Source organism: Mesoplodon densirostris, chromosome 18 (genome assembly GCF_025265405.1).
Source record: "Mesoplodon densirostris isolate mMesDen1 chromosome 18, mMesDen1 primary haplotype, whole genome shotgun sequence".
Classification (NCBI taxonomy): Eukaryota; Metazoa; Chordata; class Mammalia; order Artiodactyla; family Ziphiidae; genus Mesoplodon; species Mesoplodon densirostris.
In genome coordinates this window covers 36,926,091-36,946,616 of record NC_082678.1, presented here as the reverse complement: position 1 = coordinate 36,946,616, position 20,526 = coordinate 36,926,091, and the positions used below count along the sequence as shown (strand labels likewise).

The 20,526-nt window shown below is 43.1% G+C and overlaps 1 protein-coding gene across 6 annotated transcripts in view; it reads left to right on the top strand.

Moving 5' to 3' along the window:
- The first annotated feature begins 232 nt into the window (after window positions 1–232).
- Window positions 233–20,526, top strand: part of AKAP10 (A-kinase anchoring protein 10) — a 55,885-nt gene continuing 35,591 nt past the window's right edge. For 3 of the 6 annotated variants that reach the window (XM_060081592.1, XM_060081593.1, XM_060081596.1), the window contains exons 1-4: window positions 717–953; window positions 8,058–8,105; window positions 13,170–13,352; window positions 16,094–16,633. In XM_060081592.1, coding sequence (XP_059937575.1) covers window positions 866–953; window positions 8,058–8,105; window positions 13,170–13,352; window positions 16,094–16,633 — 859 coding nt within the window. In that variant the 5' untranslated portion in view covers window positions 717–865. Of the gene's footprint in view, window positions 304–716; window positions 954–8,057; window positions 8,106–13,169; window positions 13,353–16,093; window positions 16,634–20,526 lie in introns of those variants that run through there. The other 3 variants (XM_060081597.1, XM_060081595.1, XM_060081594.1) reach the window with 3 other exon arrangements.

The window sequence follows — 20,526 nt, the reverse complement described above, 5'->3', positions numbered from 1 at the left end:
TACAGTCTCAACTGTAGTCTCAACACAGACACGCTGAATAATCTGGGACCAGTTGCCCCTTCTCTCTGGACCTCTGCTGCTCCGTCCGTCACCTGATGGACGTCAGATTTGAAAAACCCATTTATTGATCTTACAGGCTCCTCCCCGGCAGGAGCGCCCAGCTACAGGGATTACGCAGTCCTGTGGGAGGGGCCCCACGGGTGGGAGGCTGGTCACTCTGCTTTAGGGGTGAGGGAGGTCAGAGGTTAATAGGAAAATGGCATTTGAACGAGGCTGGAAGGATGACCCACTGGAGTCCGCCCGGTAAATAATGGCGAGGCTTTTATGTCGCTGCCCTTTCAGAGCTGAGCGTTCGCAGGGATCGCGTCCTGTAGTAGGCCCACGCTCATCCTCCACGGCTGAGGTCGCGGGGACCGCGGAGCCGCACAGAGCAGGTGGTGCCCGGGGTCCGCTCGCTGGGAGCACGGGGGTGCGGCCGCTCTAGCCGCCAGTGCCCTGGCCACACTTGGCCGTGGCAGGGGCCCCGCTTCCGGGAGGGTTGGGTTGGCTCGGCTCGGGCAGCGCCCGCGCAGTCCGAGCTCGCGAGAGCAGCGGGTTCCCGGGCCGAGCGCAGGCCGCGCGCGCGCGTCACGTGGGCGGCGCGGGCGCGCCCCGCCGCGGGAGGGGGCGGGGTCGGCGCGCGGCCTCCCGTGAAGCCCCGCGCGGGGAAGGACCGGAACTCCGGGCGGGCGGCTTGTTGTTAACATGGCGGCGGGAGCTACCGGCACGTCTCCAGGAGGCGGCGGGGCCCACACCCGGAAGACGGGTCTATTTTCGGCCTAGCGCGGCGGCCGCTGCGGACCCGGAAGTCCGGGCCGGTTGCTGAATGAGGGGAGCCGGGCCCTCTCCGCGCCAGTCCCCCCGCGCCCTCCGCCCCGACCCGGGCCCCGCCATGTCCTTCTTCCGGCGGAAAGGTAACGAGGGGCGCGGACGGGCGCGGGGCCGGGCCTGGGGCGGCGGGTGGTGGCGAGGCCGAGGCCGAGGCCTCTGCGCGGAAGGACGCTCTGTGCGCCGGGCCCGCGGTCTTGCGAGAGGGAGCGGGGCCTCCGCGCGGGCGGGCGGGCGCGCGGGCGACCAGCCGGTTCCGAAGTGTGTGCCGGGACCCGCGCGGGGTGGTACCTTTTGCGGACACCCAGCTTTTCGGGGGCGGGGTGGTGCGTGTCTGTGCGTTCGTACCAGAAGAAGGGAATTCCTTCCGTACTTTCTTTACGGAAGTCTCGGACTTGTCAGAATATTGAGGGGTTTATGTCTAAAAGCAACACGTGAAAAAATTGTTTTCTTCAACTAGTGCTCTTTTCCAGTTTCCCCTTTTTTCGGAGGGTGGGGTGGGGGAGCGGGATTCTGCTGTCCCTAAAGTGACAGTGCTTAACTTATGGCTAAAAGTCCCCTAACGAAAACGACTCCTTCTTTTGATGAATTAGCAAGTTTACGAAGTACTGGAACCCAAACTTCAGAAACAAACTGCTTATATTTCTGATTTTCAGTAGTAGCTGCCCAATTTTTGAGTAGAGGCAGCTTGATTTTGAGCCTGGGTAAGGTTGTTGGCGTTTCGTTACCTGTACGTATCCAGAGTGGACAAGTGTGGGCCTTCTGGGTTGATTAGTGGTTCTTGTATCGATTCTCGTTGCTTCCGGGAAAATTTACCAGACAAAAACGGGTTTTTGGGAAAGCACTAAACTAAATCAGGGACTTGGGTTCACGTGACAGCTCTGCTACTAACTCCGTCACCTGGGACAGAAAAATGTTAACCCTCTTTCCTTTCTCACCTGAAAATTCAATGATTCCTAAAGGCCCCATTCAACTCTATAAATTAAAGATTTCCTTATAAGTACGCACAGAGTTTTAATAACTGATGCCATGTGATGAGTGAATGAAACCATGATGAGTGAATGAAAACCACTCTGAATGAATGAAAGCGGTAAAATGGTACAAGGAAGGTTTATCGGTAAGGTACCTTGGTATAGGTAATAGCTCTCTAATTTGTTTGAGTGTTGGAATGGTTAGTTGTAGTGTTTTTTTCGGGGAGGGGGGAGCATTCTGTGTATAATGAGGCAAATTGCATGTTGCACAATAGACTGTTGTCTCTATTCAACAAATACTTTTGAACGTCCACTGTTTGCCAGGCACTGTGCTAGGCCCTCAGTATTAAGCACTGAACAAGACAAAACCTTTATATCCATGGAGCTTGTTGTCTGCTGGGGTTGATGGACAATAAATCTCTCTCTCTGTCTCGCTCTGTCTCTGTCTCTCTCTGTCTCCCTCTCTCTGTCTCTCTCTGTCTCCCTCTCTCTGTTTACAAATTGAATACAGTGTTATGAAAGATCTTGAGAGAAGAAACATATTTCGGTTTGATGTTAGTCAAAGGCCTCAGCAGGTGACCTTGAAACTTAGAGCTGAAGGAACAGCAGGAGGTAACATAGAGGCCAGGGAAGAGCATTCTAGGCACAGGGAGTAATGTGTTCAGAGGCTGGGAGGCAAGAGTTTGGTGCCCTTCAAGAAAGAAAAGAAGCCCACTGTGACTCGGGCTTAGAGAGGTAGACAAGGATCAGATGATTCAGAGCTTTGTAGGTCACGGTTAGGTGTTATTCCAAGTGCAGAAACAATATTACTTTTAAAATTTTAAAGAGGGGTGATTTGATCTCTTTTTATGTTTTAAAAAGATCATTCTAGATGCTTTTTGGAAACTGGATGTGGCAAGAATAGAAACTGGAGATGGTCTTATTTAGGGATCCCATCCAGTCTCTGAATACCATTTTTAAATACCACCTATCTGCTGATGACTCCCAAATTTACACCTCCAGCTTGGATTCTCTGCCCTGAATCCAGATTGTGTATCCAGCCGTTGGTCCACTTTATACCTCTACCTAATAGATGTCTAATAGATAAATCTTTAGCTTACTGTATGTAAAATTTCCCCTTAGATTTAGTCCTCCTAAACCTGTACATCACTTTTTCTCATCTTAACAAATTACATTTCTGGCCTTTTAATTGCTCAGGCTAAAACTTTAATACCTTCTTAAACCTCTTTCTCTCCTACTGTATATCTGATCTGTTAGGTCTACCCCAGAATATACCCAAATCCAACCATTTCTCACCATCCCTGACCATTAACACCCTGGTCTAGGGAGTCATCTCTATTTAGGTTGGGTGGTTAAGGAAGTCCTCTGAGGGTTGTCATTCAGATCTCAGCTTAAACGTCAAGAGGAAGCCAGTTTTATGAAGATCAAGGAAGCAGCATTATTTTGCTATAGGCTTCAATTTGGTTTCCCTTCTTCCATTCTCAACGCCTCTGGTGTATTTTCGAAATGCATTCTGCCACACCTGTGTTCAGATTCCCTCAGTGGCTTTCTGTACGTGGCCTCCATAATCTAGGTCCCATTTCTTCTCTGTGTTCACCTCCTGCTTTCTTTCTCCATCATTCTTCCATTTATATTGGCCTCCTTGTTGTTAAGTACATTCCCACCTCAGGGCCTTTGCACTTATTCTCTCTGCCTGGAAACCTCTTCCCACGGATATGTGCCTGTTTTGTCCCCCATCTTCTTCAGGTTTTTGATTAATTGACATCTTAGTGAAGCTTTCTCTGACCAGCTTGCTTAAGATTGTAGTCCCCAGGCCCTGCACTCCCATCCCGTCACCCTACTTTATTTTTTCTATAGCATTTGTCACCATCTGCTGTACTATGTGTTTTATTAGGATGGAAGATGATTTCTGTTCATGGCTGTATCCCCATGTCGAGATTAGTGCCTGGGATATAGTTACGATATTAGTAAATATTTGTTGAATAATTAAAGTAAGAAAAATATTAGGAAGTGATAAGTGCTGTGCAGGGAATATAAACAGTGATGTGGGAGCAGATCACCAGATGACAATTTGTGTTTGGATAGTGAGGGAAGGCTTGTCTGAGCAGATGGTATTTAAATTGAGGTCTCAATGAGGAAGGAGAGCCAGCCTTGCAAAGGTAAAAGGAACTGCATTCTGGCTGGAAAGAACTGGTAATACAAACATCCTGAGGCAGGAAAGAGCAGGGTTTGTTCAAGGACAGAAAGAAGGCTGAAATGTGCTGGGAGTGGAGGGCAATGGGGCATGTTTTAGAGGTAGAGATAGCATGACTTGAGTAATGGTTGGAGTGAAGGAAAACTGGGAAAGCTTTGGAAAGCTTAGAGCTTGAGGTAGGAGGAGTCCAGAGCTCTCTTCCGGCAGTTGTGAGTTTGCAGAAACTCTTGGACGTCCGCGTGGATATGTCAAGGAAGCAGTTGGATGTACAGGTCTGTAGTTCTGGGAGGGGATCAGAATTTGAGTTCTGAATCTGGACTTAGAAGTATTTTGCATAAATGATGGTTAAAGACACAGGCGTAAATGAGCTTATCTGTGGAGTACATATGGGATATGAATTAGTTGTGTTGAAAGGCTAAGTTGCCGTAACAGAAAGACACTAAGTACAATGGCTCAAACAAGGTAGACCTTTATTTCTGTCTTGTGTAACCGTCCAAGTCCCTGGTCATCAGGTGGCTTTGCTTCACGATCATTCAGGAATCATTTTCCTCCCATTGTGTTATTCCTCTTTCTCTTAGGGTATAGTCTGTGTTATCAAAGCCAGATCATAGTCCCTTCTGTCAGCTTTCTGACTCCTGTTAAGGGGAAAGAGAAGCTTTGGCCAGAAATGGCACATACCTCTTCTGTTCACATTTCATTGCTGAGGACCGAGTCATATAGTCACAGTTAATTAACTCAGGGGCTTCTGGGAAATGGAGAGAAGCTAGCCAGTTGTGTGCCAGGATACATCACTCTTACTAGGAAGGCCAGGTAGAACCCTCTACAACCCTCTACACTGGCCAGGTAGAATCTCCTGCCATGCTGTAGACAAGGAGAGAGTTCCGGGGTTAATCCAGCTTTTAGAAGTTGAGGAACATGAGTCATTGGCAAAGGAGAATCGACAAGAAAACGCCAGTGACATAGGAGCACAATATCATGGAAGCTAAGAGAGGGTAATATTTCAAAAAGGAGGGGTAAATGGGGAAGGGGCTGGAAGGGGCCATTGGGCTAAGGGTGGGGGGGTTGTTGTTTTTAAGATAAAAGATGCTAAGCACGTTTGTTCTAGGAAGGATCCAGTAGAGAGGGAGAAAATGATACCGAAGAGAGGTTACTTGCAAGGGTGAAGTTCTTGAAAAGACCTTAGGAGTTGGGATTAAAGCCTGGCTGTATCAAGATTTGATTAGGATACACTGAAGCTGGAAATGGCAATTGATACAACCACTTGTTTAAAAGTTTAAAAACCTTCAAACAATGCTATAGTTTGTTTATGAATACATAAATATATTAAAGAGTAAAAATGATGGAAACCATAAACATTCAACTTCTGAAATTTTTTTCTCTAGGAAGAGGGGGAATGAGTTGAGGGAGGGACTTTAGTTGTAACTGCAGTGTTTTATTTCTTTTAAAAATTCTTCTGAAGCAAATATGGCATAATGTTAAGATTTGCTAAACCTGAGTGTTCCTCATATTAAGGTCTAGTCTTGCCTTTGTTTTAAATGTTTCATAATAATAAATTATTATTTCTTATAGAAGAAATAGTAGTGCAAAATAAGATGACAGAAATAAACCACGTTAAATGTAAATAGAATAAAATCTCTATGGCTAAGAAATCTAACAAAAGTCCGTATAAAGGTGGACTAAAAGATAAAGACTCAAGTTGGGTAATAAGCCAAAATGCACCTATCTACCAGAGACACAACCAAAACATAAGGACGTAGAGAAATTGAAAATAAATGGATGCAAAGATATATCAGGCAAATGTTAACTAGAAGAAAGTTTGTGTGGTAGATGAAATACTTTAAAGCATAAAATACCATTAGGGCTAAGAAGGCCTGTAGATTATGATAAAACGAAAAGGGTACTAGGAAGATAAACTTTTGAACTTGTTTGTACCTAAATCAGTTTCAAAAGGTATAAAACAGAATGTACAGAATTACCAGGAGAAGTCAACAAATTCGTCGTCATAGTTAGAGTTTTAAGAATGTTCTTTTTTAGAAATTAAGAGCAGTAATCACAATAAAAAGAAATGGGCTAACCCAGATAATAAAAAGATGGTGATCTTCAGATTGGTTTCCTGTACTGTTTAAATGTTAAAAAGGTCATGGGAAAGTTAAAAGTAAAAGGATGAAGACACATATCAGGGATATATAAACAGAAGGAAAGCTAGCATAGTCTTCACAATAGCACACACATGAAAAAAAGATGGAAAAGTTAAGTTTGTGAGGGAAAGGGAACAAGAGTCATTATTCACAGATAATATGATTGCATACATAGAATATTCAAGAAAATCTAGGCTTCCTTGGTGGCACAGTGGTTATGAACCCGCCTGCCAGTGTAGGGGACACGGGTTCGAGCCCCGGTCCAGGAAGATCCCATATGCTGCGGAGCAACTAAGCCCATGTGCCACAACTACTGAGCCTGCGCTCTAGAGCCCGTGAGCCACAACTACTGAGCCCACATGCCACAACTGCAGAAGCCTGTGCTCCTAGAGCCCGTGCTCTGCAACAAGAGAAGCCGCCGCAATGAGAAGCCCAGGTACCACAACGAAGAGTAGCCCCCACTTGCTGCAACTAGAGGAAGCCCGCGCGCAGCAACAAAGACCCAATGCAGCCCCAAAAATTAATTAATTAATTAATTTGTTTAAGAAAAAGAAAAAACATAAGAAAACTAAAGTGGGCTGTGTCAGATCCCGTAAGTTTCTCACTTGGCTTGAGCTACCATGCTCCTTCCTTCCTGCATGTGATCTTGCTAGTGTGTCTGCATTGGAATTTCCAGTGTTTTGTGTAATAGAGGAGAAATGGTATAATTTTTTTAAAATTAATTAATTTATTTTATTTTGGCTGCGTTGGGTCTTCCTTGCTGCGTGTGTGCTTTCTCTAGTTGCGGAGAGTGGGGGCTACTCTTCGTTGTGGTGCGTGGGCTTCTCATTGCGTTGGCTTTTCTTGTTGCGGAGCACAGGCTCTAGGCACGCGGGCGTCCGTAGTTGTGGCTAGCGGGCTCTAGAGCGCAGGCTCAGTAGTTGTGATGCGTGGGCTTCGTTGCTCCATGGCATGTGGGAACTTCCTGAACCAGGGCTTGAACCCTTGTCCCCTGCATTGACAGGCAGATTCTTAACCACTACGGCACCAGGGAGGCCCGAAATGGTATAATTTTTTAAGAGACAGTTGTTAAAGCTTGAGTAGTAGAAGTTTTAGAATGTTTGTAAGTTTAGAATATTTGTATTTGATGCTGTGGCAGGGATACACAGGAAGTCAGAGATGTTACACAACCAGAGAACTCTGTCTTTTTCTTCCGGTTGCATCTAGTAGTGAGTGGCACATGGTAGTAATGTTAACTAGCGTCTTAAGTTTACTGTGTCTTAGCTCGTCTTGTAAGCCCTTTACAAGTACTTATGTTTTCATCCACAACCCTCTCAGGTAGTCTCCACCGTGGCTGATGGAGAACCACACTGGGCAAGTACATGTTCGGTTTTGGTATGCTGGCTGGGAGGTGCTCTTGAGATGTCCATTTACACACGTTATCTTAACCACAGTAATTCTACAGTCTGAGTTTTTCACCAGAGGTAAAAGAGTGATTTTTTTAGGGTCTAGCAGACCAGGGTTGAAATCCTGCCTGTTGAAATGACTCTTTACTAGCTCATAACAGTGACCTAGTTTTGTAAATGAAGGAAGTTGAGACCCAGAGAATTAAAGTAACTTGTCCAGCATCACATGGCTGTTGAATGGCAGAGCCCAGATTTGAACCCAGGTGTTCTGACCTTGTCTCTCCTTAAGCTCTGAGCGTGCTTGACCAAATGCTGTTCAAAGATCACTTCCTGAGAGAAACTTCCCCTGACAGCTGCCCTGCCCCACTCCAGGGCAGCTCACCCGATGTTGCGGAACTTTGAACACACTCACCTGTCAGAATAGAGCTGGTGTGATTTTTACAAGGTCTGGAAGGGGGTTTCTGGCTGTAGAAGTTGGTCATGGTGCTCTCTTCTCTTCCAGTGAAAGGCAAAGAGCAGGAGAAGACCTCAGATGTCAAGTCAGTTAAAGGTGAGTCAGCAGGTTGCAGTGATGAACTCTTTCATCCGGTTACGTTCTCCCTTCTTTTCCCATTAACCGTCTCTGCCTTCTTTTATGACTGTGACATATTTCCCTGTTAACTTATACACTCTTCAGCACCCACCATATAATAGACTTTTACTAAGCATTTATTGGTTGTCCTAGTGATTTCAGTGAACCAGTGTCATCCTTACTAATCACACATTTGATTGTTCCCCAAAAGCAATTAGTTGACTGTATTTAAAAAAAAAAAAAAGCAAAAAATACTCTACTGAGTAGTCTGACAACTGGCTTATGAAGCCTGGTTTTCTGTGGTTTATCTGGAAGTATGGATGCTTACAGTTTTCACTTCCTTATTACTTTGGATGAATGGCCTTAACCTAAAATTTATTTGGAGTCCTTTATTGAAATCAATATATTGTCCTTATTTATAGGCAAGAGCATGTTTTTTTTAGATTGTAATCTCTGTAGTTTTGACTGATTTCATTATGTCAATGTACAAAAATTGAAAAGGGAAAATTATAGTGAAAATTACTTTCATGACCATTACGTACAGATTTCATAGATGTAATTTATTTACGTGAATTCTAAAGATTGCCACTTATTTAGATTTTTCTTTTAAATGTTTGTATGTTGTGTGGCTAGCATTGAGTAGTAACTCCATATGCTCAAATTGCCAGAGGGACACTAATTATAACCTAGAGGTTTGTAAGATTAGGGAAGAAGTAGGGTAGCTTACAGCCTTATTTTCTGCTTATTTCTGATAATTTAAAGCCAGTTGGTTCATATTGCCTTTTTTAAGGAGAATTTGATTGATATTGGTAAAGACTTCAAGCCCTCAGCAAGCAGAGGCTTGTGAAGACTAGCCTTGATTGCAGTAGCAGGGGGACTTTGATGTCCGAGGCACACCAGCCTCCGACACTGTGACCTGGGGGAACTTTCCTCATTTGTACAATGAGAGGATTGGCCTACCTAACTCCTCAGTCTGTCCCAGGCTAAAACACTCCATGCTTGTACTCTATTTATGACAGTACATAGTCTGTGCTCACGTTCACTGCCTTAACTTCAGAATAACACAGACGCAGCAGGGAAACAGGCCCTCAAGAAGTTTGCAGTCTGATTAGAAGGACATACTCAGACCCAGAACAGTAGCAAATAAACCAAAATCATAATAACTATGGTTTATTGAGCACCTGTTCTGTTCTAGGTGTTAGACAAAAATAGTGGCTGTAACAGTGAACAAAAAAGACTTGGATCTAGATCCTGCCCTTGTTGAACTTACAAATTGGTGGTAGGAAGAGGAGCATGAATCAGATGATGCACAGATGGCTTGGGCTAGATCAGCAGTAATGGAGATAAAGAGATCTGGACAGAGCCGTGTGGGAGGTGGAATAGATAGAGCTTTGTTCTCGATTAGGTATGAGGGCGAGGAAGCTAAGGCTGGCACCCAGCTTTCTGTCAGGCCTAACACTGTGGCTGGTGGAGAACCACACTGGGCCAGTACCTGTTCCTTTTTGCTATGGTGGCTGGGAGGTGCTCTTGAGACGTCCATTTACACATGTTATCTTAACCACACAATAATTCTGCAGTCCGAGTAACCAGATAAAAGAGTGCTTTTCTATAGTCTAGCAGACCAGGGTTGAAATCCTGCCTGCTGAAATGCCTCTTTACTACCTCATTGTTGACTTAGGGCAAAGCACTTAACTTTGTTCTGTTTGTGTATTCATCTCCAAAATGAGGAAAATACTGGCCTTGCAGCATTGTTGTGAGAGATAAATGAAATAATGTACCCCCAAAAAAGTACATCGAGAAACCAGTACAGGGCTTCCCTGGTGGCGCAGTGGTTAAGAACCCACCTGCCAATGCAGAGGACACGGGTTTGAACCCTGGTCCGGGAAGATCCCACGTGCTGCGGAGCAACTAAGCCCGTGCGCCACAACTACCGAGCCTGCACTCTAGAGCCCACGAGCCACAACTGCCGAGCCCATGTGCTGCAATTACTGAAGCCCGCACGCCTAGAGCCCATGCTCCGCAACAAGAGAAGCCACCGCAATGAGAAGCCTGCCTACTGCAACAAGAGTAGCCCCCTCTCTCCGCAACTAGAGGAAGCCCACATGCAACAACGAAGACCCAACTCAGCCAAAAATAAATAAATTTACTTAAAAAAAAAGAAAGAAAAGAAACCAGTACAGTGCCTTGTACATAGTAGGTTTTATATTGGTAGCTATTACCATCTAGTTTTAACAGAGTAGGCCCTTGATATGTTGGATTAGTTGTTAGTTATTAGTATTACAGGGAGTTCAGAGGAATTTGAGATCAGCAGACGGTTTCTGGAGCATAGGGAAGCCTTTATAGAAATGAGACTTAATGTGTATGAAATTTGAATGATAAGAAGGATTTGAGTGAAAGAGAATTCTTCCTCTTTCCCCTACCAGCCCAGCTTATTTCTTTGAGTATATACTGGGCAGAAGGACCTTCAGACTACTAAAAGGAAATTTTTAAGATAGATTGAGGTCACATTGTAGAGGGTCTTAAAGACCAGAAAAGAGTTGAGACAGAGAAAACAGGGAACCACTATGGGCTTTTGAGCAGGATGTTGATGCTTTACATATGGCATTTATAGAGGTTAGTCTGGAAGAATCATGTAGGATGAAGACCCTAGAAGTGCTTTGCTGTGATACAAGAAGACCTGTACTAAGGGTGTTGTGTTGAAAATAAACAGGTCAGTATCTTGAAGGAAAAGTCAACAGATCTTGCCAAGTAAACAGGTACAGTGAGGAAGAGTGGGTCCAAGCTCTTGAGCTTTAGGGACTGGTGGATTGACAGAGATAGGGAAATTAGAGGAGAATTAGTCTGGAAGAAAATGTTTTAAGTTTGACGTTTGGAAAAATTGGCCTTGAGATGGTAAAGATGACAAATGAGAGGTTGGTTAGTAGCAAATAATTAGAGCCACAGGCTGGAAGTCGAGCCCAGAGGTCAGCCTGAGATCAGGTCAGGGTCCCCTCTGCCTCCAGCTCTGCAGGGGTGAGCCCTTGGAGCTGGCACCGGGAGGGCCCGAATCAAGCGCATGTGTGAGACTTTCCCCTTGAATCAGCCAGAGTTACAGTTAATTCTGTTTTGTCTATTTTAGATAATTTAGATTTTAGATATCTGTTTTAGCTAAAGTTTTATCTATTTTACAGACATATCAAGGTCCCACTTAAGTTTATTTGGGTGGGGGGAGCTTACAGCTAAAAAAAAGTCTTGGAAAATATTGCTCTAGTAATAACTGAAGGTTTGAGAATAAATGTGCCTTCTAGCAGAAGCAGTAAAAGAACAGAGAACCTTGGGAAGCGGAGGAGTGGTGGATGCCATGTCTGGCCCCATGGGCGCTGATATGTGCATTAAAGAGGAGAGGGAGGAGCTCTTGGGAGAGGAGAAGGGGGAAGAGTGCGGGACCACGAGGCCTTGGGGCTGGGATGCTAGGAGGGCGAGTGTGAGAGAGGTGGCTCTAACAGAGAAGTTAAAGAGAGAAGAAGGCTTGCACAGATGAGTTAGTATTATTTCACATCATCATACACGTCTAATTAGGAAACAATCAGAAAGTCTCACTGTTCTTGATGCAGGGTATTTGTATCTTGTCTGTACAAAAACCTAGATGTTATTGTTTATAAACCTACCAAAATGGTTCTGCTCCCTTCAATTTATCATAAAAATAACAAAAAACAACTTCCTTCTAAAACTGAAAAAATCATTTGAAGACAACTCCATTGCATAATTCTCCCAACTCTTATTGAGTGATAAATACATATGCCTAAGATAAACATTCTCATCTGCTTTATCCTGTAAACACATCTCACAGTAATAGATTGAATTACAGTACTATGTATTCTTCATAGAAGGTATTATGTGGTGTCACTCAGATTCTGTGTCCGGGAACCGTTTGCTAAGATGGAGAGCACTTATCTGTTGACCAATTTATCATAAATTGACTGCTCAATAAAATAAGTGGTGCTAGTAGGCAGAAGTTTAGTCATCTGAGAGTACTTATATTGAGGGTGTGGAATGCTCAGTGACCTGTATGTTTCTAGCCTTCTTGCTATAGCAATGCACAAAACCAAAACTTCTTAAAAACCTTTCATGAGAGTCTTTGATATTTGTCTAGAATAAATGGGATAGGTGGAATGTTAATTCAGCTGTAGCAACAAGTTCATAGGGTTACTTTGACCATATTATAATATGAAGTTGATGATTTCCTGCTAACACATTGGTGACTAACCTCTTTATTCTGAAGTCAAAAGGATGATATTAATATTTCTTCAGACTACTAAAGAAAATACGTGAATTTTTAAGTATGCTTCATCTTTAGGCAGCTTGAACTTTGATCAGTTTTTATTAGATGGTGGAATTTTGTTACTCAATTAAAAAGTAAAATAAGTATCCGGAGGGGTATTTTTCTAATTTTTTTCCCGTAAGCTTTTATTTTGGAATTTTAATTTTGTTCCTTCAGCAAGCATTAAGGAATTGAAAAGGGTCCATGTTTCAGAATGTTTGCTGCCTTTGGTACTTTCTGTCTTCAGTAGAGTTCTCAAAGAGAACTCAAAGAAAGATCTCTCTCTCTTTTTTTTTTTTTTATTTTGCGGTACGTGGGCCTCTCACTGTTGTGGCCTCTCCCGTTGCGGAGCACAGGCTCCGGACGCACAGGCTCAGTGGCCATGGCTCACGGGCCCAGCCGCTCTGCGGCATGTGGGATCTTCCCAGACCAGGCATGAACCCGTGTCCCCTGCATCGGCAGGCGGACTCTCAACCACTGTGCCACCAGGGAAGCCCGATCTCTCTTTTAAGTTACATTTTTGGCACAGTATTTTGAGAATTACAAATAATACTAGGACATTTCTTTCCAATTTTCTGCTGCTTGGTTAATTTACCGTTTCCCCAAGTATTTTTGTTGAGTGTATGTACTTAAGAGGGGTGTTACAAAATCTAATTTTTCAAGTTCCCTTAAAGCCCTCTTAGGAGACAGTTTTAGACTATCAAATTGTGTTTAATTTTTTACAATTTTTTGAAAAATTATAGCTTCAATATCCGTACATTCCCCACAAAAAAGCACTAAAAATCATGCCTTGCTGGAGGCTGCAGGACCAAGTCACGTTGCAATCAATGCCATTTCTGCCAACATGGACTCCTTTTCGAGTAGTAGGACGGCAACACTTAAGAAGCAGCCCAGCCACATGGAGGCCGCTCATTTTGGTGACCTGGGTAAGTGACTCTGAGTTTTTGTTAACTTCCTAGGAGGAGGGAATGAGTATAATATGTGGAATTCCTGCCAAAGGATACCGAACTGTGTAATTGGATGGGACTTTGAAAAAAATGTTTTAACTGAAATAACAGCTATAAGTGTAATTAATGGATGACTCCATGTTGTGTTTCTATAAATATAAAAAGCATGCCCAGTAGAAAAATGGGCCATTTCCAGAAGAAGAAATACATTTGGCCACTAAATATATGAAAAGGATGTCTCACTGCAGTAATACTAGTGAAACGCAAATTAAAATAATGGGTTAATGTTCCCCCTAACACACTGGCAAATATTTAAAGTTTGATAATTGGGATGTTAATGTAGATGCAGAGAAATAGCCACTCCTGTATAGCAGAAGTATAAATTGGTATAGATTTTTTGGAAGGCAGTTTGCAAGTATTTATCAAAAGATAAAGTATAAGATGTAGCCCTCAGATATGCTCCCATATGTGCACAAAAATGTATGTACAAGTATGTATGAGGCTATTCATTGCAGTAATGTTTATGATAGCAAAAAATTAGGAACAACATACAAATATCCATTAATAGAGAAGTAATCCAATTATGATATACCCATTCTCTGGAATACTATGTAGCTATATGAAAGCCTTCATAAGACATTGAGAAATGTCTAAGATATGTTAAAGTGAAAAAAGGTGGTCACATAGTGGTATTTATAGTAGGATCTCTTTTATGTTAAAATAATTCCTCCCTCTCCCCACAAAAAAAGAAAAGACGTGCAGGAGATCCTTGTTTTCTGAATATTTGTTGCCCAAATTTCTGTACTTATAAAAATTGTATGTCAGGGGCCTCCCTGGTGGCGCAGTGGTTGGGAGTCCGCCTGCCGATGCAGGGGATACGGGTTCGTGCCCCGGTCTGGGAGGATCCCATATGCCGCGGAGCGGCTGGGCCCGTGAGCCGTGGCCGCTGAGCCTGCGCATCCGGAGCCTGCGCATCCGGAGCCTGTGCTCCGCAACGGGAGGGGCCACAACAGTGAGAGGCCCGCGTACGGCAAAAAAAAAATAAATAAATAAAAAAATAAAATAAAAAATTGTATGTCAGTTTATCATAAATTGAAAAAAATCTGTGAATGGATTGACTTTACTAAAATTAGTCCCTCTTTTGATATCTCTCTCTGCTTAACATTTGTGTGTATTCAGAGCTGAGGTGTCAGAGTCTTTGTGGGTCACCCTCAGCAGTGCACTGCAAATGACATTTGTGTTGGTCACAAAGTAAAATTGTAAGTTTCACTGGATTACTCCTGTGTCTGGTGGGAATGTAAAATGGTAGAGCCACTCTGGAAAACAGTTTGGCAGTTTCTTATAAAGCTAATCATGCAGTTACCATATGACCCAGCCATTGCAGTTTTAGGCATTTATCCCAGAGAAATGGAAACTTATGTCCACAAAAAATCTGTGCACCAGTGTTCATAGCAGCTTAAAAGCCAAAAACTGGATGTCCTTCAACAGGTGAATGGTAAACAAACCGGTACATTCATACCACAGAACACTACTCAGCAGTAAAAAAAAAAGAATAAGCTGTTGATACACATAACAGCTTGGGCGAATCTCAAGGGGATTATGCTGAGAGAGAAATGTTACTACATTCTGGGGATGGCAGAGAGGTAGAATGGGAGACAGAAGAGTGCTTGCCGTTGCCTGGGGTGGAGGAGGCAGCTGTGAGAGGCCGCATGAGGCACCTTTGTGTCACAGGGCTGTTCCGTGTCTTGGTGGTGTTTACACGTATCTACACATGGGACAGAATTGCATAGGACTAAATACACAAGTGAGTGCTGGTAAAACGGGGGAAATCTGAATACAGTTGGTGGATTGTGTCAGCGTCAGTATCTTGGTGTGATATTGAACTGCAGTTTAAAAGGTGCTACCATAGGGGAAACTGGGTAGAGGGTGCACAGGTTCTCTCTGTGTTACTTCTTCTACGTGCGCCTGAATCTGCCAGTATCTCAAAATTAGAAGTTTGATTTTAAAAAGTGCTTAAAGTCTTACAATGGATTGAGATTTCCCTGCAGTTCATGAAAAGAGATGTTGGCAGAGATGAACTAGTTAACATTGACAGTAGGATAGTTAGCAAGGATGATGATACACGAACTGCTTCAGAAGAAACATCAAAGGATTAAGAAAAGCCCTTTTGAAAAACTGATGAAGCCCTCAGTAAATTTTATGAAAATGAGCCTCTTTACGTCATGCTGTGAAAGTTAAAATTTTTATTTTTTTCTTTATTCTGATAATTAGCTTGTGGTTATAATCATAACCTAAATTTAGTTAACTATAAAATAAACTTCTATTAAGTTTTATTAAGTTTGGTTTTATTTTTCAAGATAAAATCGCAGAGCTAGCTCTTTATTTTGTTATAAATAATGCTAAGAGTTCATAACATCTTTCTAGCTATATCCATACATCCACAATTTTTCCTCAGGATAAGTTCCTAGAAATGGAGTTACTGGATTGAAATCCAAAGAGGTCTTGCCATTTTACATTCTCATCATCCGTTTTGCTATGCCCTGGTTAGTGCTTGTTATTTTTTTAAAAAAACATCTTTCAGTTTGACAGGCAAAAATGTTATCTTCTATTAATTTGCTTTTCTGAGATTTTTAATGAGGTTGGGTTGTTTAAATATTTTTATTGTAAGTTTTGGCGGTTGTTGTCTGTTACTGAACTGCTAACTCTTTTGCTTCTTTTAGGCAGATCTTGTCTGGACTACCAGACTCAAGAGACCAAATCAAGTCTTTCAAAGACCCTTGAACAAGTCTTGCATGACGCTGTTGTCCTCCCTTATTTCATTCAATTCATGGAACTTCGGAGAATGGAGCATTTGGTTAAGTTTTGGTTAGAGGCTGAAAGTTTTCACTCTACAACTTGGTCCCGAATAAGAGCACACAGTCTGAACACGGTGAAGCAGAGCTCACTGGCTGAACCTGTCTCTCCTTCTAAAAAGCACGAAACTACAGCAGCTTTTGTAACCGACTCTCTTGACAAGAGATTGGAGGATACTAGCTCAGCCCAGTTGGAAGGAATTGACCTGAATGATAGAACTAGCAACGCTCAGAATCACTTGCTGCTTTCCCAGGAATGTGACAGTGCCCATTCTCTCCGCCTGGAAACGGCCAGAACTGGAGCTCATCGAGGTTCCGTGGAAACCCAGGAATCCTCCAGACTTATAATAGCCAGTAGAAATAGTCCCTCTTCTCCACTAAAGGAATTATCAGGAAAATTAATGAAAAGTAAGTGTGTGATTTTTGTCTCTCTTTATCCTGTTTTGTTGTGTATTTAAAAAAATTTTTTTGAATCTGTTTACAAAGTGAAACTTGAGATGGGGAATAAAAGGGTTGGAATAGTTTTCTCCCACGCCCACTTGCAGATTTGGGAGTATTTGGGTAGTGCCCTGGAGTAGGGTCCGTGTATGAAAAAGGCAGAAGGTCTGTCTACAGTGATTGGATCCTCTAAGAAAGACGTTGGCAGAATTAACAAATGAAGAAGGGTCAGGGGTCATGCTGCTTTTTCCCTTCCACAGATTTTGAAATCAGATCCTTACCCAGATAGGCTGATTTCAGCCCTGTCTCAGTCTTAGTTTTATTACTATTTTACTGTAGTTTGCAGATAAAATTATTTTTTAATTGCCAGCAGGTGACATTAATTGAGTTCTGTGCTAGAGGTGTACTTGGATTTCATGGAATAATCACAGCATCTCTGTGAGGTAGGCAGTTACCCCATTTTACATGTGAGAAAGCCACCGTTTAGGAAGGTGGAGGAGCCTTCCAGCGTTACACAGCAGGTGGGAGCTGGGATTAAAGCCCTGGCATCTCAACACCAGCACCTCTTTCTCTTTTCTATTAGTTTGTTCACTTTTCAATGATCACCTCCTGGAATTCTGATCAGACAGCTTCCAATCCATGCTTGTCCGCTTCTCTTTTATCGTTTCTTTTCTCAGAGGTCTAGATGATTTCTTTTCTGGATTTTCCTTGTGTGTTTTTTTCTTTTCTCTTTACTACGAAGACTTTATGAGGGCAGTTTTAAGGTCCACAGCGTAATTGAGGGGAAGGTACAGAAATTTCCTGTATGCCCTTCTGCCCCCGCACTTGGCGTCGCCTCCCCCACTGTGAATATCCCCCACCAGAGTGGAGCACGTGTTGGCATCAGTGAACCTGCCTGGGCACATCGTAATTACCCAAAGTCCATAGTTTACTTTAGGGTTCACTTCTGGTATTGTATGTTCTCTGGGTTGGGGCAAATGTATAACGACATGTAACTGTCGTTATGGTGCCATACAGAACATTTTCACTGCCCTAAAAATCCTCTGTGCTCTACCTGTTCATCTCTGTTTACCTGCTAATTTGACCCTGGCAACCACTGATCTTTTTCCTGTCTCCACAGTTTTGCGTTTTCCAGAATGTCATGTAGTTAGAATCATAAATAGTGGCCTTTTCAGATTGGTGGTGACTTCTTCAGATCTTTTAGTTCATTGATTCTCTCTTAAAATGGGTCTAATCTGCTATTGAGTCAATCTTTAACATGTTATTTTAATCTAAAAGTTAGTGAATTTTTCATTTATAGAAATTTTGTTTCTTCAGATTTGTCTGGTCATTTTTTAGTTTCTTAGTCCTTTAGTCCTCCATCCCACTTTTGAGCCTATTTTTTATTTATTTAAATTTATTAAACATATATTCATTATCTGAGAAGCCCAATATCCCAGTTTTTGTGTATTTGAATCAGCATTTATTTGTTTCTTCAGATTCACACTCTTGGTAGCCTGTGATTTTAACGGGTTTTGGCTGTGAATATATGTCTTTGGATTTTTATCTTTGGTAATTCTTTGAGGACTCTGATTAAATTGCGTTTTTGCAGAGTGTATTTACATTTGCTTTTTTTAAATTTTATTTATTTATTTACTTATTTTTATTATTATTTTTTTAAAGGGCTACAAATGCTTGGCTTTTTTATTTATTTATTTATTTATTTATGTCTGTGTTGGGTCTTAATTTCTGTGTGAGGGCTTTCTCTAGCTGTGGCAAGCGGGGGCTACTCTTCATCGCGGTGCGCGGGCCTCTCACTATCGCGGCCTCTCTTGTTGCAGAGCACAGGCTCCAGACGCGCAGGCTCAGTAGTTGTGGCTCACGGGCCTAGTTGCCCCGCAGCATGTGGGATCTTCCCAGACCAGGGCTCGAACCCGTGTCCCCTGCATTAGCAGGCAGATTCTCAACCACTGCGCCACCAGGGAAGCCCAAATTTATTTATTTAATTCATTTATTTTTGGCTGCATTGGGTCTTCGTTGCTGCGCACGGGCTTTCTCTAGTTGCGGCAAGTGGGGGCTCCTCTTCCTTGAGGTGCATGGGCTTCTCATTTGCGGTGGCTTCTCTTGTTGCGGAGCACGGGCTATAGGCGCGCGGGCGTCAGTAGTTGTGGCACGTGGGTTCAGTAGTTGTGGCTCGCAGGCTGTAGAACACAGGCTCAGTAGTTGTGGCATGCGGTCTTAGTTGGTCCGCGGCATGTGGGATCTTCCTGGACCAGGGCTCGAACCTGTGTCCCTGCACTGGCAGGTGGATTCTTAACCACTGCACCACCAGGGAAGCCCCTGCATTTGCTTTTGCCATGCTTCTGGGGCCAACTTCATTACTATCCCATTATCACTTAAAACTGAATTTTTGTCTTGGGTTTTTCAGGCCCTAAACTCTTAAGGCCTTCTGCCTGGTTTTGGTCTAATCTACTCTGTTTGGGCCCTGGGCAGCTGCCCTTGAAAGTGCAAGCCTCACGTCTCTTGGAGTTGGTGGATTTTCTCAGGTGAATGCCCTCTCTCTGGTACTTTTGCCCATCTTGATTTGTACTGACTCCTACAGGTCCACAATTCCTTGTCTGCAGTCCAGAAATCCAGAAAGCTTTGCCTATCACAAGTTATTTTTTCAATGAACAAAACTTGACCTGAAGGGATGTGAGCTTATTGCAGAGTCATGAATGTGATCGTCTCACATGCTGCTGGGGTATTAAAATGGTATATATAGGGACTTCCCTGGGAGTCCAGTGGTTACAGCTTCGGAAACAGTATTGTAACAAATTCAATAAAGACTTAAAATTTTTTTTAAATGGTATACATAAACACAGTGCGTTACCTCTGTAAAAACCTCAAATTCCGAATTCTAAAATATTAGTGGTCCCAAAGCTTTCAGATAAGGAGACTGCTTGTACTTGTTTCTGTTTCTCACTATTTCCCACAGTCTCTGATGTAGTTTTCAGAAGCATTTGGGGAGAATTCAGTATTACGAAGTGTTTCTTTGAACATCTAGTGAGGCCTGTTTCTGGAAATGAAAGTCCAAAGTCTGTTTCTTTGATTGTAATAAACTTTATTGTTTTGGGAAACTGTCTTTGTTTTGGTGTTAATTTATTTCAACAGCAGTGGAGTAATTAAAAGAGTACTAGTTTTTCATTTTTTGTTATTTAAAAATTTTGCATGCAGTGAATTTGACACCTTTTGATGTGTACTTGAGTTTTAACACATGCATAGATTCCTGTAACTATCATCTGTTAACTTTAATAATATAATAGCCAGTCATTTTACCAGCAGAAGCAAGTTTACTTGGAAATAGCCAGAGGAATTGCAGTTTGAGATAGGCGAATTGTGGTGGACTATAGGCAAATCCAGAGAAGGGGAGCTTGCTTTTTTTATATGGAAAAGCTGGGGCGCCGGTAATAACCGGAGACCATCAGAGGAAGCTGGGGGTCCAAAGTGTGGAGCCTTCTCATTGGTTGGGCTGCTACGGTGTCTGATTGGCTAGGCTGCCCTGGGGCAGAGAAAAGTTTTCTTCTTCCTGCTGGATGATAGAATAGACAACATCTTCCTATTGAGACGCAGGTGCTGATCTCTTCCTGTTTGGGGTAATGAGGATGCCTCGCGGGGCGTGAGAGCTCACCCTATAGGCCTGTCCCCACTCCAACTTTAGCTGAGGTTTCTTTAATTCCACACATCACAATCAAGATGAAGAACAGGGCTTCCCTGGTGGTGCAGTGGTTGGGAGTCTGCCTGCCGATGCAGGGGACATGGGTTCGTGCCCCGGTCCGGAAAGATCCCACATGCCACGGAGCGGCTGGGCCCGTGAGCCATGGCCGCTGAGCCTGTGCGTCCAG